This window comes from Narcine bancroftii, chromosome 10 (assembly GCF_036971445.1).
Source record: "Narcine bancroftii isolate sNarBan1 chromosome 10, sNarBan1.hap1, whole genome shotgun sequence".
In the NCBI taxonomy this organism is placed as follows: domain Eukaryota; kingdom Metazoa; phylum Chordata; class Chondrichthyes; order Torpediniformes; family Narcinidae; genus Narcine; species Narcine bancroftii.
Genome location: NC_091478.1, coordinates 40,362,034 through 40,388,700, shown reverse-complemented (window position 1 = coordinate 40,388,700; position 26,667 = coordinate 40,362,034). Strand labels below are relative to the sequence as shown.

Here is a 26,667-nt window from a genome sequence, read left to right as displayed (position 1 = left end):
GCTCGCAGAGCCTGCTTTAGGTGCCTGTGAAAGCGCTCCACTAGCCCATTGGCTTGCGAATGGTAGGATGTGGGGAAATGGAGTTGTGTGACGCAGAGGCGGGACAGTGCAGCCCAACATGTGGAAGTAAACTGTGCACCTCTGTCGGAGATGATATGCACGGGTACTCCAAAATGTACCACCCAGGTAGATAAAAATGTCCTGGCACAAGTCTCAGTTGTAATGGTGAGAAGGTATATGTGGCCACATGACATGGGCAAGGTCCAACAACATCGATGTGGATATATTGGAACCTCTGGGTAGTGGGAGGGAAATGCTGCACTGCGCCCTTGGTGTGCTTATGGACTTTGGCTGTTCGACAAGCCAGACAAGTCTTTGCCCACTGTGGAACATGTTTTTTCAACCCATACCAGACGTATTTGGATGCTATAAGTTTGACTGTAATGCGTATTGAGGCATGCAACAGTCCGTGAACGTGGTCGAAAACTCTTTCGCACTATGATGTGGGTACTCTGTGGAAATGTCACAGAGTAGGGTAGTCCTATCTGGGCCCGTTTCTGTTTTTTGTGGTCCGGGAAGCTTTCACCTATGCATCCTCTTGCTGGGCCTTGGCCAAAGTGTTCAAGGCAAGGTCCCCTGTGATGGAGCTAATCTCCGGGTTGGAGAGGGCATCTGCAATGATGTTGTCTTTCCCCGACACATGCTGAATGTCCGAGGTGAACTCTGAGATGAAAGAACAGATGTCGTTGTTGTCCCGCCATCCATGGGTCCAATATTTTCGACGGGGCGAAGGTGAGGCGTTTTGTGATTGATGAACGCAATGACCTGCCGTCTCTCTAGGAAATGGCAGAAGTGCTTCATAGCCAGGTAAAGCGCCAACAGTTCCCGATCGAAGGTACTGTATTTATGTTTGGGGGTATGTAGATGGTGGCTGAAAAAAGTGAGTTGCTGCCAGTGGCCGTTGACTTGCTTATCTAGGACTGCTCCTACTGCTGTGTTGGAGGTGTCCAATGTCAGTGCCAATGGGGCGTTCATGCTTGGGTGTGCTAGCATGGTTGATTTGGCTAGTACCTCTTTAGCTTCCAGGAATGCTGTTTTTTCCTCAGGCATCCATGTTAACAGTTTTTGTTTGCTGGTCAACAGGTAGAAAAGTGAGCATAGTTTCTTGGCAGCTGCAGGGATAAAATGGTGGTAAAAGTTCACCATGCCTAAAAACACTTGTAAACCCTTGACAGTGAAGGGCCCTGGGAAGTTCCAGACAGCTGCCACTTTAGTTTGCAATGGGGCTGCTCCGGCAGTTGTGACTTTGACCCCTAAAAAGTCAATGGTCTCCTTACTGAAGTCACACTTGCTCTGGTTGACAGTAAGTCCAAAATCACAGAGCTTCTGGAATAGGAGTCCCAGGTGCTGGACATGTTCATCCTCCGTAGTGCTGGCTACCAGGATATCATCCAGGTAGACGAAAATGAAGGGGAGATCTCTGGAAACTGCGTCCATTAGACATTGAAAGGTTTGCGCCGCATTTTCCAACCCAAACGGCATTCTCAGAAATACAAAATGCCCGAATGGGGTTATAATGGGTGTCTTGGGCACATCATCTGGGTGTACGGGGATTTTGTGTAACCTTCCACAAGGTCCACTTTGGAAAAGAACTGTTTCCCATGCAAATTCGCGGCAAAATCCTGAATATACAGTATTTGGTCGCGATCTGCACTGTTCAGTCTTTGGAAGTCGCCACATGGTCGCCAGCCCCCATTTGCTTTGGGACCATATGGAGGGGAGATGACCAGGGGCTGTCAGAGCACCTGACAATGCCCAGCTCTTCCATCATTTTAAATTCCTCTTTGGCTTGTTATAAATGGTCAGGAGGGAATCTCCTCACCTTGGTGTGAATGGGCGGTCCTTTGGTCATCACATAATGTTGGATGTTGTGCGACAGGATGTTCAAATGAAAATCCAGTGTAAGGATCTCGGGAAACTCAATTTGGACCTTTGCAAACGTCTGTAGACAGGGTCTGTATGTGCAGGGCTGGTCGTGTACTCGGTGAGAGTGTGCATGTCTGTAAAGTGGAGGCATGGACTAACCATTGTTGCCCCCTCACATTGACCAGTAATTTATTGGCCCTCAGGACATCCGCTACCAGGATTGGTTGGCATATGGCTGCAATAGTGAAATCCTACCTGTAAGCAGAGTCTCCTCGGAGCAAACGGGCTGACCTGGTTCCACAGCTGGATATAGGCATCCCGTTTGCCGCAAGTAGGTTTGAAGGCTTCTGATTCAAAGGCGTTCGGAAGCATGATGTTGACTAAAAACCTTCATCCGGAGATTCGGTCAACAGCTCAGAAGAGGCTTGTGTGTTCACCTACCGCCGCGGCCATTACTGGCGGATGGCGGTGTCGTTTCCCTGACTGTCGGCTGAGCGAGTGCTTAATGGGATGCATCGGTGGGTGTTCCAGCCCCATCTCTTGTGGTAGAAACACCACCCGTCCTGCTGCTTGCCTTTGAACCCTCCTGCCTGTCTCAGGGTTGTGGTGATTGTTGAAATGGTCTATTGCAACAGAATTTTTGGGAACTGTCTGTCCACTTCGTTTGCCACAGCCTGAGGGTCAGAAAAGTCTGTGTCGGGCAGGAACAAGGCGATATCGCAGGGGAGGCGTTCAAAGAATGCAACCTTGAACATTAGGCACTTGGAGTGTCCGTTGGCTGGTGTGAGCATTTCGGTCATTAGCTCGGAGGTGGACCTGTCCCCAAGTTCGTCTAGATGTAGGAGACGCCTGCCTCTCTCCAGCTCGGTCATGGTGAAAGTCCGTAGGAGGTTGGGCCTTGTACTGACCTTCTGCAGGAGGATTGGTCAGGAAAAGTTCAACTTTAGTGGCCAATTCCTTGTCTAGCGATGCGACGACATGCCAAAATTTTGTAGCCTCGCTGGTGATTTTGCAGAGGTTGAATTGTGCCTCCGCCTGAATGAACCACACACCTAGTCTGTGTGGCCAGAAAACTGGCAGCATTTAATGGCCACCACACTCAGCGCTGGTTTGTTGGCCATTGTGTTGGGCTCAGAGACCTCTGAAACGTCAGGGTCACCAATGTGGTGCCTTTTAAGGCAGAGCTGGAAAGGAAAATACTGACTCTTAACTGTTTTAATCCCTCTTTAGACAACTTTTTAAGTGACTTCCAGTTTGGCCATTCCAAAACCGGAAGTGACATCATAACACTTCTCAGCTTGTGGGCTTCGTCCCAAGGTGGAGGGGGTCCAGAACCATCTCAGCACAGGCCGCCGGGACTCCTGGTTGACCAGCATTACAGGGACAATTCGAACGTGAAGGCCTGCCCCCTCTCCCCCACCCCCCCCCCCCCCCCACCCGGCTGCCACTATGAGGTATCATTGGTCAGTATAATTCTGCTGTTGCCTCATTTCCTGTGTTTTGATAGGCTTAAAAATGGTGATATATGCCTCTGGATCCTGTGAAGGTCCTGGCAGGCTGTGTTAATATGCAATCTTGTTTGGGTGAGCGGCAGACTGTTACCGAGAGAATGAAATGTGGATTCAGTCTAGGTGTGCAGAACTCTTGAGTCAGAAATTGAATGTCAGCCTTGTACGGTGATAGGTGGAGTTCAGCTTTATTCCGGCCAAGTTTGAATTTAATTCAGTTGGCTGTTTACATCTCTCCCCATTTTAGTTTTGGTTGACAACAGGATTCTGTGGTATTTCATTTATGAAAATGGACACTTACAGATCACTTAATTATAAGTTTTGTCATGAATCTCTGGCATCTTGGATATGAAAACACATGCATGTGCAAGATGAGTTAACTACATGAATCTGAGACCTTTATGAAACTCCATCTGTGTAAACAATGAGGTTATGGTGGAATTCCTCACAATTCCATTGCATGGAATGTAATGCCATTGGAAGCTATGCTTTATGATTTAGTCTGCAGAAGGAATATTGTATATTTTTTTAATACAAGATACTGAGAGTGAGAGAAAGGGAGAAAGCGATTGTGTGTCTCTCCTCATTTTAAACTGCTTTACCTGTCTTTGTGTGTATTAAAGAGAAGAAGGAAAATAGTAAAACACGTTTATCAAGCTTTCTCAATAAGCACCAATAAATACATAAATGTAAATGTGAGAGAAAGAGAGGATTACTGCTGGCAGGCAAAGTCTGCAATCTTATTAAACCTTCACATTCACTTTGTGCAAACTTTACTAATGGGGATGGTAGCCAGAGTTCATCAATCCTGTGCAAGCCTCCTGTGAGTGTGGGAACATTGATTCAGGGTATTGCTTCCAAAAAGTGGACAAGGTTCCACAGAGATGTGTGGGAATTCCAGCTTCATACTCAAACTTGCTGCAGCTCCTGAATTTCTGAAACCAGGAACCAACCAAGCCTAAGTGCGGGTTTTAAAGAAACAAAAAGATGGAATGAAATAGTACTGCTGTAGCCTTGAATACTTTTCTTTCCACCCCCCCACCCCCCCCCCCCCCGCCACCCCTCACCGGGGTCAAGAGCAGAGACTCACTAACCAGCTGAGAAGCTTTTGGAGAATAAATGCCTTTGAAAGCACTAGAACAAAATTAATGCTTAAATCTCCTTTTTTTGCAGAGTGGCTTTACCCCGCTCCATATAGCTGCTCATTATGGGAATATAAACGTAGCAACTTTATTGCTGAATCGTGGTGCTGCTGTAGATTTCACGGCCAGGGTAAGATCTTGGATTATGATTCAATTTTTTCCAGATTTGACCTCTATGCAAGTCTCTGATACTTCCTTAACATGAAAATTGTGACATAAAATACTTTTTTAATTTATTGTAATAAAAACTATGGAGCTGCTCGAGACATCTGATCATTCTTAGTATTGAAAATAGCCATAGCATTGCAAGGAAGATTTATTAATTTCTTTTGCAATTAACATAGCAAAGGATTAAACAGGAATTATTGCCACAGAAATTATTAACAATAGAGGTTGACAAATATTGTGGCGGTGAAAGTCGCATACCATGTGTTTAATAGAATAGATTTCCACCAAATATTAACATTATCTGAGAGGTTTGTGCTATGTCTTGAGGTAAAGGTAGCATTGTTCAGGAGATGATTAGGCCAGTGTTTATGTCCCACCCAATTTTTCTCAAAATCACCTGATAAATCACTTCAAGAGTTCAGATAAGGGCCAACCTCATGGCTGAGAGTTTGGGGGTAGGGTTAGGATGGAGAGGAAGAAAAGATCAGGATCATGGATTTTCATTCCTGGTCATGCAAAGCATGACTAATCCTGGATTTCTGTTCCATAATTATTTAATTTAAATTCTGCAGCTGCCGTGATGAGATTTGAATTCTAGCATCCAAATCAACAGTTGAGTTTTTTTGGATGTTATACCAGTAGCTTTCCTATTGTAACCTCTAGACCACTGGTTCTCAACCTTTTTCTTTCCACTCACATACCACTTTAAATAACCTCTATGCCATTGGTGCTTTGCAATTAGTAAGGGATTGCTTAAGGTGGTTTGTGAGTGGGAAGGGAAGGTTGAGAATCACTGCTCTAGACCCAATTGATACTGAAATATTTTGCTTGAGAAAAATTGTCATTGGCCCATTTCCTTTCGAGTTATGAAACCGTGTGCATAACGAGTCAATTCGGAACGATTAAAACAATGGTTTTCAAACTTTTTCTTTCACCCACATACCACCTTTAACAAACCCTGATGCTACTGGGCCGCTTAAAGCAATTTCTCAGTTATCCTAAAAATCTGGTTAACCGAGAAACCTCCAGTCCCAAGCATTTTGGATAATCGGAAATGTATTGTACATTGCTCTGTTATCATTTGTTTCTTCTAGCAGACATCCACAGGCCCCAAACACCTGGCAGTAAGCCTCAGCATTCTGCTGGCAGATTGTCTTTATTCTGAAATACTTGCAATTCCTGTCACCTGGAAGGTCTACAGAGTGAATTCCTAATCATGCCATTGCCACACACAAAATTCTACAGCTGGATTCTGCTTTTTCTCTTACTTTATTCAATGAAGGCATCAACATATGAAAGCCAAGCAAGTTTCAAGGGAACATAAGGAACATAAACAAGTTTATGTTTAACTAGGAGTGCTGGATGTGGACTGTTAATGGTCTTCCCAGAACAGCGAGTATATGTTGAGGCATAGAATTACTACAGTTGGCCTTTGACCTCTTAGCCAGTACAGTATTGGAAAATTGGTTTGGATTCCCCACTTCCAATCAAAATCCATGAATGCCCATAGCATTCTGATGTAAAATGTGAATAACTTGCTGGCCCTTGCAGTAAAAAGTTTGACTAAAGGTAAAAGGAATTTCCTGATGGTCAGCAAACCATAGAGTCCACCCTGTAAACAGGAGGGAGGAGGGTAGCTGGAGGATATTACAAACTCTCAATTCCGTTTGTGGCATCAAAGAGTTTGAGTTTAGGATGATTGAAGGTTTGGTACAGAACTTTGGAGTAATTATTTCCTTTGTTGGGGCAGTCCAGGACAAAGGGACATAAAGGTGAATGTTTTTAGGTGCTCAGGGTTTTGGAAATATGGAAATCCTTTTACCTGCAACTATTGAAGCAGGAATTGAATTTTGTTCATAAGGTTTTAAGAGTAAGGAGCCAACCCAGGTAAATGAAGTTAAGAAGCTGATCGGCCATGTTTGAACTGAATGGCGGGGCAGTCTCAAAGGGAACAAAATGGAATCCTAATTGTTCTAACATCCCAGTAAGTTGAGTAGGGTGACTTGAACTGATTGTCAATTAGTTCGGTCAAGTGAAAAACATGACTATCATTGAAGTAAGAAATGGGTAGAAAAACACAGCTCCTGGCAAAAGATTCACGAAGAACTGGATGAAGATGCCTCCAAATACCTAATAATGGTGTGTAACAGTTTTCCAAAGCCTGATTTTCTGGCAGAGCAAAGTTGGTATGAAAATAAAATGTTGAGGTTGCCAGAAAACTTGGGCTGAACTGTCGACTGCCAGTTGTTTCTCCACTGCACCAGGGCCCAGGCTTTGACAGGCAAGTTGTTGACAAAGGGGAGGTCTGCACATTCTGATGTCAGTGATACAGTGGGGACATATTCTGATTTCATTGCTCACTGTAAAAAGGTAATGACAGTAATTCCATTGCATTCCAGGAAGTCTGACCTGTCAGTAAGAAATTACAACATAAAGGCAAACTTCTCCACAAACTTGCTGCAAAGCTTTTGAATTCGGAAGAGACCAAACGCTGTAAAGTCATGATAAATTTTCTTGATGCGGAAGGTGTGGTTCATTTGTGCCGGCAGTCGTTCCATTAATATACATGTCAGAGTAATTGAAAGTTGATCTTCTCCCCAGAATGACATCACCCCACTGCATGTGGCCTCAAAGAGAGGGAATGCCAATATGGTTAAGTTGCTGCTGGATCGAGGATCTCAAATTGAAGCCAAGACGAGGGTAAGCCTATACTGTAGGTCCAAAAGGCTCATTCAACACCCAGAGTTGCGCACTTTTTAAAAGGTAACAACAGCTGTGAGTGCAGCAAAAACATATTGAGCGACGTGACTGTTTTCTTGATGCATCATCAACATTGACACTTGGTGCCCCAGAATGCATCTCATTTAAGCGACCTTCATCAACCACTCACTCATTCACCCCATTAAGTAGTCACTGGTCTTTGATGCAGTAACCTGCAAGATTGCATCAAATATTTTTTTTAAACCAAAAATAGACTTTGTTCACAATAAATTATTTTCAGAAAGTAGACTGTTCTGAGTATCATCGCACCCTTGGTGTCTTAGCCGTACACTGTACAATGTTGAATTCATTTTCTATTTAGCAGCTTTGCCATCACTGTGGCACCTTGATTATTCCATTGACAAGTCACCAACCAATGCCATCTATGCAAGAACAGTATTTCCCCCCAACAACGATCAGGTTCTTGAACCTCCCCTCAATATCCTAACCATCAACTTCTCTGAAACTACAGACACATCTACCTGGACTATTGAAATGCCATTTCTGTTTCTGGCATGACTGTAATTATGAAATATTTATTTTCTACATTTTTCTATGTATTATCTTTTTCCAAATGGTAATTTAAGGCATACTAATGGTGTTGGTATTTATTTTTAATGAAGTACTGTTTGGCTGCAGCAAGTAAGCTGCGCTGGGTGGGTCACGTCTCCAGAATGGAGGACCATCGCCTTCCCAAGATCGTGTTATATGGCGAGCTCTCCACTGGCCACCGTGACAGAGGTGCACCAAAGAAAAGGTACAAGGACTGCCTAAAGAAATCTCTTGGTGCCTGCCACATTGACCACCGCCAGTGGGCTGATATCGCCTCAAACCATGCATCTTGGCGCCTCACAGTTCGGTGGGCAGCAACCTCCTTTAAGAAGACCGCAGAGCCCACCTCACTGACAAAAGGCAAAGGAGGAAAAACCCAAAACCCAACCCTAACCAATCAATTTTCCTCTGCAACCGCTGCAACCGTGTCTGCCTGTCCCGCATCGGACTTGTCAGCCACAAACGAGCCTGCAGCTGACGTGGACATTTACCCCCTCCATAAATCTTCGACCACGAAGCCAAGCCAAAGAAGAAGAAGAAGGCAAATTCATTAGCATTGAAACTATTGCGTGCTTACTGGTCTGTGACCATCCTACGGACTGATCAACATTCTATGACAAAGTTTGTCCCAGTGCCCTGATTACCTGTTTGTGCTAACAATTAGTTCCAGTGACTGATCACTGGATTTTTACCTCAGAAAATCACAGTTATTGATCTCTGGAGTGTGCCAACATTGAATATTCTCAGGCTCCACTGACGCTGAGAGCATTGATTGATCTTGCATCTGTGCCAGCAGCTGGAAAGGACGCAGAAAAGATTCACGAGGATGTTACTGGGTCTTAGGCTTGTTATAAGGTGAGGTTGGATAGGCTTGGATATTTTTTTCCCTGGAGAGGCAGCTGAAGGGGAACCCTATACCTTCTATAGAGGCTGAATCGAGATTGTCCTGGCCGGCAGCATCACAGTGTAGTATGGCTGCTGCAGAGAAATGGATCAGAGGTCAATCCACAGAACCATAAGAGTGGCAGAGAGGATCACTGGAGTCTCATCACCCCTCCACCCCCATCATTGACATGATCTGCTGGGATTGTTGTCTGAAGAGAGTGTGAAAAATCATTGAGAACCCCCTTCCATCCTGCACACAGCATCTTCCAGCTGCTCCCATCAGGAGTATCAGAGCTAGCACCACCACGCTGAGGAACAGCTTCTTCCCACCGGCAGCGAGAATGCTGAACGACCAAAGGAATTGCTCATACTAACCATCCGAGACGATCATATGTAAAAAACAATATTTATTTATTTGTATAGATGAAACACTTGTCCTGCATATGTATTGAGTGCCTACATGTTTTGCACCAAGGGCCAGAGAGGCTGTTTCGTCAGGTTGTATTTCTACAAACAGATGACAATAAACTTCACTCATCTTGGCTTGCCTGAAGAGGTTTTACTCCCAGAGTAAGGGACTTAAAAATTGAAGGGCATGGATTTAAGGTGAGAGGGGAAGGATTTAAAAAGGCACCTAAGGGGCACTTTTATACACAGAGAGTGGAGGGTATATGGAACAAGCTGCCAGAGGAAATGGGAGAAGCAAGTACAATTGCAGCATTTGAAATACATTTAGATAGAAGGATGTGGGCCAAATGCAGGCAAATCGGACTGGTTTGGTTCGACAACGGTATCGATAAGTTGGCTGAATGGTCTGTCTCTCTTCGCAGTTAACTGAAGGTCTATGCATGCTGCTTGTCTGATTGTGCAGATGATTAGTTCCATTGGCTTTTCATTGGTCTTTATTGACTGAATACTAGTGTTTGCTGCCTGTTAGTCCCAGTTAGTAATAACCAGACCAAGTGAGAGATTGGACATTGATCTGTAAAAGGTGCAGATTTGCTGTGCACAAATGGCCTGCCACATTTCTTACACTGTAGTAGATCTTCATTGGACAAGAATTATACTTTGTTTCTCCTAACACTTTTTGATTGATAAGATTAACTCTTTGAGGGACTCTCAGGTCATCTTTGCAGCAAACACTTCATGAAACATCCCTGAAATTGAGTAGCTGAATGAAATGTTTGAACAAACAATAGGGGTTTTTAGACAGCAGGCATGTAATGGCACAATCAAGGAATTTAGCTGCTATACGGGCAGTCTAAAATGGAATGTGCGGGAATTTTGAGTCAATTCCTGCTCCGCGATTTATCCTGCAGGGCCCCCTACCACTTTTAGGAGGAAGCCTGCAGTGTAAATCGTCCCATAAAAATTCTTTGCCGGTCATCCGCTCTACTGCACGTCCAACCACTGGGACTGTTGCACTCATGTACTTGCAGTCTAAAGAGGTGTCCAATGTGAACAACCACCAGGCAGTAATTATATTAATGTTTTCAGTGATTTTCCCGACATTGCAGTCTAAAATATATCAATGAGTTGCTGGAGGGAATCGGTCAGGCAGGGAGTGTAAAAATAGGAATGTAATTGTCTCCGATTCTGGGAAGATGCAGATTTTATTTCAGTGAGTACTGGACCAAACGTGCAGTAACCAAACTTGCTGTTAGGTGGGTTAACAAGGAGAACATAAAGAGTCAGCAAAGGTACATGGATAGGTTAAGTGAATGGGCAAAAAAATCAGTAGATGGAATAAAATGTGAGAAGATGTGAAGCTAATCTCTGGAATAGAATAATTGTATTGAATTGTTTTTTTGTCATTTTATCAAGATACAATGCAAAACTATTTTAAAATTTAGACATAGAGCATGGTAACAGGCCATTTCGGCCAACGAGTCCATGCCGCCCAACTTACACCCAATTAACCTACTCTCCCGGTATGTTTTAAATGATGGGAGAAAACCAGAACCCCCGGGAAAAAACCCACGCTGACTTAGGAAGAATGTACAAACACAGTGCGGGATTCGAATCCCGGTTCCGATTACTGGCGCTGTAACGCTACTACTCCAACTATGCAGCCCATTTTTATTTGTTATCCAGACAAATCAGTCATACTTAAGTACAATTAATATTGCAATAATATTGTGGGTATAATGTTACAATAAGTAGTCTCTGAACCCTTCTCCATTAACAATGGCGTGAAGCAAGGCTGTGATCTCGCACCAACCCTCTTTTCAATCTTCTTCAGCATGGTGCTGAACCAAGCCATGAAAGACCCCAACAATGAAGACGCTTTTTACATCCGGTACCGCACGGATGGCAGTCTCTTCAATCTGAGGCGCCTGCAAGCTCACACCAAGACACAAGAGAAACTTGTCCGTGAACTACTCTTTGCAGACGATGCCGCTTTAGTTGCCCATTCAGAGCCAGCTCTTCAGCGCTTGACGTCCTGCTTTGCGGAAACTGCCAAAGTGTTTGGCCTGGAAGTCAGCCTGAAGAAAACTGAGGTCCTCCATCAGCCAGCTCCCCACCATGACTACCAGCACCCCCACATCTCCATCGGGCACACAAAACTCAAAACGGTCAACCAGTTTACCTATCTCGGCTGCACCATTTCATCAGATGCAAGGATCGACAATGAGATAGACAACAGACTCGCCAAGGCAAATAGCGCCTTTGGAAGACTGCACAAAAGAGTCTGGAAAAACAACCAACTGAAAAACCTCACAAAGATAAGCGTATACAGAGCCGTTGTCATACCCACACTCCTGTTCGGCTCCGAATCATGGGTCCTCTACCGGCATCACCTACGGCTCCTAGAACGCTTCCACCAGCGTTGTCTCCGCTCCATCCTCAACATCCATTGGAGCGCTTTCATCCCTAACGTCGAAGTACTCGAGATGGCAGAGGTCGACAGCATCGAGTCCACGCTGCTGAAGATCCAGCTGCGCTGGGTGGGTCACGTCTCCAGAATGGAGGACCATCGCCTTCCCAAGATCGTGTTATATGGCGAGCTCTCCACTGGCCACCGTGACAGAGGTGCACCAAAGAAAAGGTACAAGGACTGCCTAAAGAAATCTCTTGGTGCCTGCCACATTGACCACCGCCAGTGGGCTGATATCGCCTCAAACCGTGCATCTTGGCGCCTCACAGTTCGGCGGGCAGCAACCTCCTTTGAAGAAGACCGCAGAGCCCACCTCACTGACAAAAGGCAAAGGAGGAAAAACCCAACACCCAACCCCAACCAACCATTTTTCCCCTGCAGCTGCTGCAACCGTGTCTGCCTGTCCCGCATCGGACTTGTCAGCCACAAACGAGCCTGCAGCTGACGTGGACTTTTACCCCCTCCATAAATCTTCGTCCGCGAAGCCAAGCCAAAGAAGAAGTAGTCTTAGAGTAGCGATACAAAAGGGTAGCCTGATCAGAATGAATGTAAAGAGAAGGTAAACAAGTTATTGGAACAAGACACAAAGTGATCTGGAGACCCTTGTGCATGAAATACAAGGGATGGCAGACAGGTACAGTAGGTAATTAGGAAGGTGAATAGCCTTTAGAACAAGGCTTATAGAGGTTTTGAAGCCCCCTCATAGGTGCTGCTGAGACCACATCTAGAATGCCATGTACAATATTGGTCTTCGTATGAACAGAAAAATATGCTTGCATTGCAGAGAAGGTTCAAAGTTGATTCCAAGGAAGAAAGGATTGACATACAAAGAGAGGCTTAACAGGTTGAGTGTGTGATCGTTTGAGTTTAGAAGAGTGAGAGATGCTGGGAGAGATTAACAGGATGGAAGCCGAGGATATTTCCCCTCGGGGCTATCTAATGCTCGAGGACTTAGTTTCAGAATATGGCATTGACATTTTCAGAGAGAGAGATGAGGAGGAATTTCTTATCTTCAAGAGGTTTTGACTGTTTGCAGTAGTTTACCCCTGAGAGCTATGGAGGGAGAGTCTTTGAATATATTCCAGGTGGAGATTAACAACACCCAGACAGAAGTGCTGACCAAACCACAGGGCATTCTGGAGTATGGAATATGGTGGAGGTTGGATTATTTTTGTCTGACCTCTTGCTGAAATCTTGACTCTCCACCAAGTCTAGAAGTGTTCCATTTTGTCCTGCATTAAAAGGTTAAATGCACTATCTCGAGCCCCTCAACTTTTCTCCAGCTAGAGCTGGGTACATGTAATGTGGAAACATTGAGCTAGAATTGAATTTGCTGATTTTCACTGCAAAGGGTAATTTAATTAATTAATTTTCCAATTAAATAAGGTGTTAATATTTTAAAAAGTAAATCACAAAAATCTGTTGAAGTAAAAACACAAAATGCTGGAGAAGCTCAGCAGGTCAAACAGGGTCCTTTATGTAGCAACAGTGAAGATACATCACCGACGTTTCGGGCTTGAGCCCTTCATCAAAGTCTGAGAAAATGCCAGCAAGCATCCGAGCAAAAGGGAGGGAGGGGGAAAGGGGGATAGTGGCAAAGGTGAAAGGTGATAGATGGACAAAGGAAGGAGGGGACAGCAGCAATGAAATGTCTGCCTGGCTCCCCTCCACCACTATCTACTCAGCCATCGCCTGCATCTCCTCCTATTCATCTGCTCTGTCTCCCTTTGCCCTAGATGCAACCAACATAGAATCCCCGCCATCCACCCCACCAGCCTCCTCGTCCAATACATCATCCACCAGATTTATGGCACTATGGGATCCCACTATCAGTCATTTTTCCTCCTCCTCCCCTCTCAGCCTTCTCCAGGGACCGCTCCCTCCGTGATTCCCTCATGCACTCAACCCTCCCCATCCATCACACCATTGGCTCCTTCCCCTGTGCTGCAGAAGGTGCAACACTTGTGCCCGCACCTCCTTCCTCACCATGGTCCGGGGCCCCAAACAGGCCATTCACATAAAACAACACTTCACTTGTACATCCAGAGGATTTATTTGCTGCATTTGGTGCACCCTTTGTGGTATTCTCTACATCGGAGAGACCGGTTGCAGATTGGGTGATCATTTCAGTCAGCACTTCCTCTCCGAGCACAACCACAGCAGTCTCCCATTTCAATTTTGGGTCTCCCCCACCGCACACATGTCTATCCATGGCCTTATTTTCCATCTGGGCACTTTCCCCACATGGCATGAACATTGACTTTACTGATTTCCATTAAATCTGCTCGCCTTTTCTTTCCCTCCCTTCTTTTCCTGTCTTTCCAGTTCACCCACCCAGCCCAGTCAACCCCCCACCCCCTCATTACTGCTGTCTCCTTCACTCATCACTTGTTATGTAATATATTTGCATATATTTCTTAATTTAAAAATGCAATGATTGGAGATCAATTGATGATATTGTTGAAGGTTTGGTTGTTGTAATGTAAGGATGAGGATAGTTTATTGTCATATACATTAGTGCAATGTGAAAATACAATGAAATTATTGTGGCACAGTCGATATAGCAGTTAGCGCAACACCTTTACAGCGCCAGCAATCGGGACTGGACATGGGTTCCAATCCTGTGCTGTCTGTGAGGAGTTTGTATGTTCTCCCTGTGTCTGTGTGGGTTTTCTCTGGGGGCTCTGGTTTCCTCCCACCATTCAAAACCGTGTTGAAATGTTGGTTAATGGGGTGTAAATTGGGTGGCACAGACTCATAGGGCCGAATTTTAAAAAATAAAAATGTCTAAATATAAAAATTTAAAGTTAAAACTAAATTAATTTAACACAGTAAAATAAATTCACAGTAAGAAATATAAAGGGATAAATAGAAAAATATTCACAATTACAGCAGTGCAAATATGTTCTGTTTCAATAATGCAATAGACCTTTTGTGATTTTAGAGCAATTTATGGTTAGAGTCATATGGAAAGTTTGGTGGGGGGGGGGGAATTTCCTGGATGTGGAGATGCTGAACTTCAAGCTTCTGTATCTTCTGAGGAGAAGGCATGACTATGGTGATGGGGATCCTTTCTGATAGTGTGCGCAGATTTTACCACAATGTATTGTTATAAAACTTGGCAATAATGCTGTCCTATCCTATTCTAGGATGGCTTGACGCCTCTCCACTGCGCAGCAAGGAGTGGGCACGAGCAGGTTGTGGAAATGTTACTCGATCGAGGAGCCCCGATACTTTCCAAGACAAAAGTAGGTCATTCTTCAGTTGACCTGAAATCGTTTTATTAGTTTCAGGGCATGCCTTCAAACACATGCTTTAATCTATTTTGCATTGGGTAAAAACATTGGCAGATTGCTGAGATTGGTAAGGGAAATGTTTCTGTCATCTGATTGAGAAATCTACAAAAAATAGCCTAGTAAGCCATTACACCTGACCTGAATCTTATACTAATTACGTCACAGGTGCAAGGCAAAATGTGGTTTGGTAAATGAACAATTTGATGTTAAAGGGATCGATGATCATTTTAAGTTTCCATTTAGTTAAAGTTGGAATTGAGCCTATTCTCATTTTTTAGTTTTAGTTTGAAAGGGGAATGCTTTGAGGTGTCTCGTGAACGGTTTGACTGTTGTAGTTCAATATATACCGTCAGCTGATGGGAGTAGGAATATTTCAACAACCAGTTGAATGGGAAGATAAATCTGAGTGAACATGCTTCCTGTTAATATTAAAGTACCACCTTCTGAGCCTTGTGTTCCCCTGAGTAGGTTAACTCAAAGTGACTCACTCAGTGGGCAACAGCCTCATCACTCAGACATGCAAGTGGGGGCAGCTAGAGTTTCTGCAAATCCCGGCAAAAAGGCATCGCCTCGAGGAGAACACGGGGGAGAACAGGCAAGAAAATTAGAAAGTGGAGGTGATCATAAAAGAGATGCCTATCCTTTTCGCTGCAGTTTGTTCTATCTGAGTTCCATTTCATTGGCCTCTTTCATTGCTTCTGCTTTGCTGTTGGATTTCTGTGAAGTAAGGATCCATGTCTTCTGCAGTGAAAGACAAAAGCTGCGCATGCTGGAATCTTGAGCAAACAAAGAATCACGAGAGGAACTCAGCAGGTCAGGCAGCGTCCATGGGTAGAAATGGTCAGTCAACATTTTGGGTGTGAACCTACACATACTAAAAGGTTGACTGACCATATCTAGACCTTTTATACACCCCCCTCATCTCCTAGAGGCAGTCTGACCTGCGGAGTTCCTCCTGTGATGCATTGTCAGCTTCGTCTTCTGAATATTGAGGCCAGTTATGTATAAAACTCATCGTGAGGCCAGAGGATCACATTTCCTTTCAGTATCAGGAAACGTCATGCTGAATTCACTGAGAGAAGTTGTCTTTTAATCTGTGTCTGGATTTTGTCATTTTCTAAATTCTTTGTAAAAATTTTAAGTTCCTCCGGATAATCTTATTTCAAGTGACTTTTCTTTTTAAAAACATAATTTAATTACTTTCATTGTTCAATTTGAATTACCAGTTAACTCGTGATCTTTCTTGCGTTCTGATTTAAATTGCCAGGGAACTAACAGTCATGGCAAATTCTGAATCAGCTTTGACATTTCATCATGGGATCTTCTGGGTCTTTTGCCCATCCATGAAAATGTGAAGCTGAAGAGCAAGAAGTGTTTCGGGTGAATAGTTCAGGAGATAATCGCATGAGCGTTTAAGGTGGGACTACATTAAATCTGTTGAGCCATGAAGCCTGATTCTATTGCAAATGGAATGTAATAACCCGCTTAGTGAGCAAGTGGCTATGTGCTCATTCAATGTGTGCTTGTGCCCCGTTAGAATGGCTTGTCCCCACTTCACATGGCGACGCAGGGTGACCACCTGAATTCAGTGAAGCTGCTGCTTCAACATGATGTGCCTGTAGACGATGTGACCAATGACTACCTGACAGCTCTGCACGTTGCTGCTCACTGTGGTCATTACAAAGTCGCCAAAGTGTTGCTGGAAAAGAAAGCAAACCCAAACGCCAAAGCACTGGTGAGTACTGAACACAATTGACTCCCAACGTCCTATTTTCCCTCCCCCCACGCCCTTCAAGAACTTTTGCTACAACTCCATCCTGCCCGCACATGAAAGTCATTTAATTAGTCCCATTCTCTCTTTTTGCAAGAGGACAAGCATTTTTTTTCTAATTACCTTTTTGAAAATTATGTCTGAAGCTTCTTCCATCATCCTCTAAGCCAAGAGAGTGTCTGTTAATTTTATTCGGTGTAAAAGATTTCACAGCGTTATTTGCAAAACAGGAGAGGCCTATCAACCAAAACTTGTACTTCATCCAGCATTGTATCTGAGGTACTGCAACGGTTAAATTGACTACTATATATGCTTCCAGATTAACAGGGAATATGCATAAATGCAGTTAAATTGTTGTACAGCTGTATTAAGTGGTCCCAAGGTTTTAGATGAACCAGAAAAATACTCGTCCTTTCTTTGTGGAGACTTGATTTCTGTACTGTATGCCAAATGATTTTAAACAGAATTCCATTTCAAAACACCACTGCGAACTGTCAAAAACAAAACAAAGCTCTGGAAAGCATAATGCGGAAAATATTGCCACCAATCTATGCATGCGGCAATCTATGCAAGTGACAATGAATGTGTAGCATACCAACCTCTCTCCAAATTAACAGAAGCCGGAAAATTGATGACTAACCTTGTAAATCTATTACCTTTTATCCAATATTCATGGAACAGAACAATACAGGCCCTTTGGCCCTCGATGTGGTGCCAACCCATATATTCCTACCTGAAAAAAAGTACTAAACCCTCCCTAACCCTCTGTTTTCCTTTCATCCATGTGTCTGTCTGAGAGTCTGTTAAATGCCCCCAGTGTTTCAGCCTCCACCACCATCCCTGGTAAGGTATTCCAGGCACCCACATCTCTTCGTTTTAAAAAAAAACTTACCTTGATGTCTCCCCTAAACTTCCCTCCCTTCACATTGTACACATGTCCTGTGGTGTTTGCTGAGCCTGCCCTGGGAAACAGGTGCAGAATCTAAAAAGGTTCTTTATATTGCATATAGCTTGACCAAGTAGAGACTGGACAGACCTTGAAGATAGCATCTTAAGTTGCGACAAAGGAATGATTCAAGCCACTGACCAAATTCCTAAATTATTCCAATATAAAGACTTTTAGTACTTCAGAATGCATGGGTCATGAGTCGAGTCTGCAATGGATCACAATTGTGATGTCAGTCATGGCCACCAAGCTCCCTATCCCAATCAATAAATCACTTTCTTTTAATATTAAAACAGATTTTTTTAAAATTTTTGTCGACTGAAATCAAAATCCAAGTTGTCCTGCAAATGTGAATACTACTTCATTCGGATTTTTTTTAAATTGGCACAAATAATGATCCTTTTAAGTCAGCTTTTTTCATGGATGGGACTTTCTGTACAATGCTGAAGTGTCAGTTTTCCCTGTACTGCTGCTCAAATTTCTAAACAAATAAAAGAAGAAACAGGCACAACCTGAAAAGAAAGAAGGGAAAGGATGGGTAAATGATACCTTTAGGAAGAGGGAAAGGATCAATCTCACTGTGCAAGAGGGCAGAGGTGATTGTGTATCAGTTTCCACGGATACTAGGAGAAATTGAATGCAGGAAGTCAAGTGACGAAGGATGAAAGGAGTCTTTAGGTATGTGTAAAAGGGTCAGAAAGACTAAACAGTTAAAAAAAACCCTAGTAATTTATATGCTTGATGATTTCTTTAAGTTTTCTTTGTAGTTTCAGTTTGCTTCTCTACTTGCAGCTGCTGAACCTTTCTGCGACTCTCTCTCTTCCTTTAAAATACTCCTTAAAGCTTCACTCTTCGGTTATGCTTTTGTTCACTGTCTCTTGCATGTCACAGAGTCTCGCTTGATAATGTTTCTACAAAATTGCTTGGGATGATTTGCTAAATTATGTTGCATAATAAATTATATTTGTTATTTAAATTTCTGTAAAACATAGAAAAGCAGTTCTTCCTCAACTCCACTTCCCTGAATCTTGAGGTTATGCCTCCTAATTCTATTCTCACCCACCAGTGGAAATAACTTTCCTGCCTCTATGTTGTATATCCCTTTCATATGTTTCTATAAGAGGCTCCAATAGCTTAGTGGTTAGAGCACTGGTCTTGTAAACCAGGGGTTACAAGTCCATTCCTCACTGTGAGGGGCGCTAGACCTAGTGGCGACTCTCTGTCTTCTTTACGGTGGACAAAATTAAAGAATTTCATGCATGTTACATTCTAAATGTAGTATTAGGTGACAATAATGGAACCTTTACCATTCTTCTGTACCTATACCTAGCAACTCAATCTCTCCTTATTGGCTAACCCCCTCATCTCTGAATCAACCTGGTGGACCTCCTCTGTACTGTGTATATCCAGTATATTTTTTATCTACTTCAGTTGTGACCTCACCAGTATTCTGCCCAGTTGAAGCAAACCTTACTGTTCTTAAATTCAATCCCTCAGCCAATGAGTGCTAACTTTCCACTTGCTTTCTTGATTACCTAATGCACCTTCAACCAGCCTTTTTCAATTCAAGCACACCTTCCAAGTCTCTCTGTAAAAGAGCATGCTGCAACCTTTCACCATTTAAATAATAATCTGATCTATTTTTCTTTCAAAGTGAATGACCTCGAGCAACCATTGATTTGATCTGTGTATCTGCCTTCTATTTGTTAATCAATCTAACTGTTCCCTGCCCCATACCCATGTCAACATGTCTTCTATGGTCTCAGGACTTCCAGACTGAGATCACCTGCAAATTGGAGGAACAACTCCCCATGTTCCATCTGGGCACCTTCTAGCCAGATGGCATTCACTTCAACTTAATTCTGCTTTCTGCTAACCTGCTCCCCTGTCTCTCTCTTTCCCTATCTCTATGTCTCCTTCCCCCCTGCCCCCCTCTTCCCATATAGGTACTTTTACACAGTCACTGAACAGCAGAAAATTTCAGCTCCAGTGGTAGTGTAAAAATGATGGGACGGAATTTTTTATGCAAATTCTATCCCATAAATTTTCCACTCGTATCCCCACACATTTTCAGAGTGGCTGCAGTGCAAGTTGACCGCAGCCACTCCAGAAGAAACAGGTCTAATGACTACAACATTACCCCTCCAATAAATTCCAAAACACAGGGAGGCTGTGTAAAGGTACCCTAAAAGTGCTCCTGAATAAACGACCATATCAGGACACACAGGAGGTAAGTATGCTAATGTTTTTTGGAATAATTCTGAAGTTTCTGTATAAAGATGGTAAGCATCTCTCTTTCAGTTCTTCATTTACAAACCACCATCCTCATCCAATCAATTATCACCTTTCCTCTCCTGTTGACCTATCCATATGCAATTATTGCCTTTGTTCTGTTAGCCGGTTCTCCTCCCTTTGCCTTTTCTTCCCTCCTCGCCCAGCCTTTTTATTCTCCTCTTCGTGGCCTCCTCTACATCGGAGAGACTGGATGCAGACTAGGAGATCGCTTTGTTGAGCATCTCAGCTCTGTCCACTGCAATGGCGTGAATCTCCCATTTCAAATCTCCATCCCATTCCTTGCCGACATGTCTGTCCATGGTCTCATGTACTGCCAGACTGAGACCCACACCCCCCCCCCCATAAACACCTCATCTTCCGACTGAGCACCCTCCAACCAACTGGCATTAATATTGACTTCCCTGGCTTTCATTTTTAAAAAAAAACAACCCTCCTTCTTCCCCGTTCTGATCCTTTCGCACAGACATGATAAATTCTGCCTAGTCCCTTATCACATCCAATTAACACCTTTTGTTGGTCTGGGTTCCTCCCCCATTGTTTGAATTCTGAGACTTTCTGTTTCTGATTGTTCCTTGAAGAAGGGCTCAGGCCCGAAACTTCAGCAATTTATCTTTGTCTCCTACCAATCCTGAAAAAACCAGCTGAGTTCCTCCAGCATTTCGGTGTTTTTACTACAATCACAGCGTCTGCAGCCTATCGTGTTTCACTCTTTTTATTCAACTTGTTTATTTTCATTGTGTGAGGACATTGTTTAATGGGTTTAATGTATTGTATATGTTGAACGTTGAGTGAGTGGGGAGAGGGGGGTGAAGGAGGGAGGGAAGGGAGGGGGGAAAAGGGGAGAAAATGACACTGTGTATATTCAAGAGGGAAATGTTTGTGTGTATTTTGGTCAGTATGGTTCATAGAGTAAAAAATTTTTAAAAATTTTAAAAAACCAGCCTGCTTTTTGCTCACACCCTGACGAAAGGCTCAGGCCCGAAACATTGGTTATATAATCTTTACTCCTATAGACGCAGTGAGAGCTGCTGAGTTCTTCCAATACTTTTGTGTTTTTACTCTATGCTAATACTTTAAACCCAACTTCATGCATCCTCATCTTATCCAGCACCTTACTGAATGCCTTCTGGAAATCCAAGAAATCCCATTTATCCTCCGCGCTCATTATATCCTTAAAGAACTCCAGTATATTTTTCAAAAACAACCGGCCTTCCTTGTGGCATCTGCTTGATGGAACAATTTCTATCTTGTTTTTGCCTCAAGCATCACCCTGACTAAAGTTACCTGTCTTTTGCTACATCCTTTCTTTATACTACAATGTGACAGTTGCTGTCTTACAATCTGCTGAGACCTGCCCAGTGTCCAGAGAATTGAGGTAAATTACCAGAATCACGTCTCCTATAACTGCTGCCATTTCTTTCAGTATCCTGGAATGCATTAGATCAGAACCAGGAAACTTGTCTACCCTTAGACCTCCCAGTTTGGTCAGCTCTACCTCTTTCGTGATATCAATTGTATTGATCCCATCGTATCCTTAGCATCTTTGGCATGTTAGATGTATCTTCCACTGTAAAGACCGACACAAAATAGTCTTTCAAAGCCTCGGCTATTTCCACAAAGCCCAATATTAGTCCCCTTTTCACCTCTTCCAAGGAATCTACAGTCACTTTGGCTCAAGACTGCCACGTCTGATTTGATTCGTTCAATCTACATCAGATATAAGGCCAGCGGTACTAATGTAAATCTCCTCATTCCTCAGAGTATTTTTGTTTGCTTTGTTTCGCTGCGCTGCAGTCAAAACCAGTAGAAAGTAGAAGCTTTTGTTGAAAGATGAAAAGACTATTTTCAAATGGTCAACTAAAAACTAGTCAGTGCAAAATACTGAATAATTAATGCATCTTGAATCTGTTGTAGAATGGTTTCACCCCACTTCATATCGCATGTAAGAAAAACAGGATTAAAGTAATGGATCTGTTGTTGAAGTATGGAGCATCAATTCAGGCAATTACTGAGGTAACACCAATGCAATTTAATGTGTGTGTTTTATATGCATGTTTATTGGTCACTGTTTTGTATATTGATGTGTTTTTTTTTGCATTGCTGTCTTTGAATACTGATTTATCTATGCATCTCCATTTATTCTTGTAGCTATTGATAGCATTTGTAAACTTCTTTGTTTATAAGACTGCACATGTACATTATACATTAAAGTATCTGTACATTTTATATTATAGGCATGTTTATATAATTTTTTTCCCCCAGGTTCTATAAATTGTGCATATTCATATTTGAAAGAAATTCTCGATGTTGTAGACTCATTGCGCATATACTGTACGTTTATATTGATTGCTTTTTATTAACATTGATGAGATTACGTATTGTGTTTTTGTGCAAGGACAAAATTGTACATTGTAATTTTTGTGTTGATCACAATTTTATATTCGTGCAATTTAGCATTTGTGTGCTATCTCTACATATTAATATGATCATCAGTCTGCATTAGTGTTTTCACATGTGCATTTTTACATTGTTGCTGCATGCATCGAGACAAAAATGTGTGTCTGCACACATGAGCTTCGATGAATGCGCTTTTGTGGTTCCTTGTCTGGATATGTATATATGCTTCTTCATGTATGATTATGTGTGTCTGTGAATGAAAATAAGTTTAATTTCCAACATTTATAATTTTGTGAATGTCGTGTGTGTTTATTGATTTTTTTTCATGAAAGAGAGCATATCTGTTTATTTGCAGACCATTGTTATCCAAAGGAACTGATCGTGTAAAAGTTGGTTTTGATTTGGTAAAAACTCAATGCTGGAGAAACTCAGCAGGTCAAACAGTGTATTTTATACAGATATAGCAAAGATAAAGATACATAACCAATGTATCAGGCTTGTGCCCTTCATCAAGGTATTAAAAAATGTAGGCAGGGGTCCAAACAAAATGGTAGGGGGGGAGGAGAGGGTGGAGCGTAGTTCCAAAGGCAGGAGGTAATAGGTGGAGAAGAGAGTGAGGGCACAGCAGCAAGCAAGTGGAGGAGGGATGGTTCTGTGAATTGAGAGGGGAGGGGTGGAGAGCTAAGGGAAAAAAGTCAAAGGGAAAGGGAAGAGAGGGAGAATGGAGAGGAGGTTAACAGAAACCAGAGAGGTCGATGTTGATGCCATCTGGTTGGAGAGTCCTCAGACAGAAAATCAAATGTTGTTCCTCCAATTTATAGGTGGTCTTGGTGGGATAGTATATGAGGCCACGGACAGACATGTGAGTAGGGGGAGTGGGACACAGAATTGAAATGGTTGATCACTGGAAGTTCCTGTCGTTGATGCAGACAGAATGAAGGTACTCAACAAAGTCTGCGCCCAATCTTTCCGATGTAGAGAAGGCCACAAAGTGAGGGCAGTAGGTCACTCCCATTGATGCACAAGTGAAACACTGCTTCACTGGAAAGGCTTGTTTGGGGCCCTGAATTGAGGGAGGAGGTGTGGGCACAAGAGTAGAAATTTGTGCAGCCGCAGGGGAAGGTGTCAGGTGGGGGGGGGGGGTGCGTGTGATGGATAGGGAGGGATGAGTAGACAAGGGAGTGGTCCCTATGGAAGGCGGAGAGCGGAGGATGTGTTTAGTAGTAGGATTATGTTGTAGGTGGCGGAAATTATGGAGGATAATGGTTTGGGATAGGATGATTTGCTTTGTTATTTTGCACTTTTCTTTTTAATCAGGGTCAATGTCCATCCAACATACTATTTTCCACTTTTCTGCCAACTCCTCTGTATCTGGCCAGATTGCAAAACAATTTTCAGTACTTTGGCTCCATACTGGCTGTGATTGGGTTCTGTTTTAATTTATCGGGCATTAATGCATTTACAAATGTGTCAACCCTCATGCCAATTGACGTACGTGCATATTTGCGACTATGTATATATTCTGATTTTGTGAGTGATGTGAGCACATGATTGTGTCGGTACTGTATGTGGTGCATGACTGTAAAATCTTGATGAGAAACATACTCGTTATCATACATGCCTGATGCACCTTATTCTTTGCAGTCTGGCCTAACACCTATTCATGTTGCTGCATTCATGGGGCATGCAAATATTGTGACACAGTTAATGCAACGTGGAGCATCACCAAATACAACAAATGTGGTAAGGAACAACTTTATCCATTTATAGAAAGGCAAAGAAAGGCTACTTTGTATTTTATCCCTATACTCTCAATAGAAGGTTCAACCACTATTTCGAGAGCTACGTGGGTAAATGTCTCATCGTGCCGTTCAAGTCCAAAGGAAAACAAATACAAATAACTGCGGCAATCTGTAGTGATGTGTCACAGGGTGATGAACTGCTGAGAATAGTCCACAGCTCTTTTATTGGTAGCGCAACATTTTTGAATGGATGAAGGTGAACTTAATATTTTTTTATTTCCGCGGAATATTTGCAATGATGCAAGAACAATACAAATAAGATGTTTTTTCCAAAAATGTGAATGGAATATGATTAAAGTATTATAATCATAGCAGTATTAGCAGTGCCATGATTTGTAAGTGACATTAAACGAGGTCCCATCTCCCAGTACCTAAAATATCCCTTGGCGATATTTCTAAGAGCAAGGGAGATATATACTTGCCAATATTATTACTCAATCAATACACATGATAAGACACTCTCTGGTCATTTTCACATTGCTGTTTAATGTAAGTATGCTGTGCACAAATTAGATGTAGTATTTTCTGTTTTGATAATGACCCTTCTGGGAACAGAATACTTCAATATGCAAAGCTTTAGGGACATTCTGGAAAGAACACAAATAAAAGATTTTCTTTTAAATGACTATAGAATGGAAAACAACTTCTCTTTTTTTGGAACAGAGAAAATGAGAAGAAATTTAATTGAGGTGTGTAAAATTTTGAGAAGCATTTGGAAGGTGAACAGAAAAACCATTTCTCCGAGCGCAAAGCGCAAACTAGGAGAGATAAACTTAACTTAAGATCAGAGGGCAGTTGCAGGAGAGACCAAGGCATTAGAACTCAGAAGTGTGGTGGAACCAAAAATCTGCCTCATTTTAAAATGCAATCAGAATAGGACTTAAGCTGAAACCTACACAAGTGGAGATCAGTGCTGGGAAGTAGGAGCGTTCTACTTAGCTTGGTAAGTCCTTCTGTTACCAAGCATTGAGGGGCTGAGACAGAGGGGAAGCTCCTCAAACAACAGAGAGGGGGGTGGGGGGGGGGGGTAACGACGAGGTGCCACAATGGTGGCAATCCTGCTAAACAAAATGAATATAACACTGTACAGTGAACAAACTGTATGGAAATGACACTAATGAAGCGGAGACATTTTGTTAATGATTGTTAATTGTGAATAAAGTCTATTTTGTTTTTTTAAAAAAACTTGGCCAATGTTGGTACATCGGAACAAAGGGCATTCTTCCATGCTGCATATTTGTGTTATTCTGTGAACATGTAAAGAAAGTAAAGTCGCAGACTTTCCCCACTCATTCCCACAGCTTCGTAAACTGTTGCCCAGCAACCATCAGATAACTCCAAGGAATTGTTTCTAATAGGAAAAGCATTTTTTCAGATAAAATATTTTAATGCAGAAAGGATGTCTTTTTGAAGTTCCCTGATTTAATTTAGCCCCACATCAGATTTTGTTTGTACAGATTGAATAATTAGATTTTCAAGGGAATACATCAGAGTGCCATTTGTGGCATCTTGAATCAAGCCATAATATATTTTATACCTTGCCTGAAATACAGATTCATAGAGTTTAAAATAACTTAAGTGCCTTGCAAGAATTTCCCAACATTTTTTCAAGTCTCTCTTGAAAGAAGCATGAATTAGAGAATTAAATGCAGGTGCAGATTTTCTTGTCATAGAACTGCTTATTCGGTCTGACTTTCCCTGCAGTTATTCATGGGAAAACAAGAGTAATCCAAAATCTGGTATTCAACACATTAAGTTCAGTTAACCATTTGGGAACTGAAGTGCAATCTGTTAAACTGAGGTCCCATTACCTCTCACAAGTTAAGCTCAAAGCCCCATTACACTGTCATATTTTAATTTTTTTTAAATTTAGACATACAGCACAGTAACAGGCCATTTCAGCCCATGAGCCCGTGCCGCCCAATTTACACCCCATTAACCTACATCCCCGGTTTGTACAGAGGAAGAAAATCAGAGCCACTGGAGAAAACCCACACAGAGACGGGAAGAAACTCCTTACAGACAGTTTGGGATTCAAACCCCGGTCCCAATCGCTGGTGCTATAAAGGCGAGGCAATAACAGCTACGCCAACCATACTGCCCTATGTTAAAGGAAGATTTCTAAATATAAATTTTAAATGTAAATTTAGATTTCTTTACATTTAAAAATTCAGACATATAGCCCGATAACAGAATCTTCCAGCCCATGCCGCCCAAATATCCCAATTAAACTACAACCCCAGTATGTTTTGAAAAGTGGGAGGAAACTGGAACACCTGGAAGAAACTCACACAGACACGGGGAGAACTTACAAACTCCTTGAAGACAGCGCTGGATTCGA

General features: G+C 42.6%; 1 protein-coding gene across 17 annotated transcripts in view; it reads left to right on the top strand.

Annotated features, from left to right (window-relative positions):
• Positions 1 to 26,667, top strand: part of LOC138744480 (ankyrin-3-like) — a 666,186-nt gene that overhangs the window by 459,695 nt on the left and 179,824 nt on the right. For 15 of the 17 annotated variants that reach the window (XM_069900721.1, XM_069900714.1, XM_069900719.1 and 12 more), the window contains exons 7-12: positions 4,608 to 4,706; positions 7,346 to 7,444; positions 14,969 to 15,067; positions 16,653 to 16,850; positions 22,042 to 22,140; positions 24,169 to 24,267. In XM_069900721.1, the coding sequence (XP_069756822.1) occupies positions 4,608 to 4,706; positions 7,346 to 7,444; positions 14,969 to 15,067; positions 16,653 to 16,850; positions 22,042 to 22,140; positions 24,169 to 24,267 (693 nt within the window). Of the gene's footprint in view, positions 1 to 3,419; positions 3,558 to 4,607; positions 4,707 to 7,345; positions 7,445 to 14,968; positions 15,068 to 16,652; positions 16,851 to 22,041; positions 22,141 to 24,168; positions 24,268 to 26,667 lie in introns of those variants that run through there. The other 2 variants (XM_069900729.1, XM_069900730.1) reach the window with 2 other exon arrangements.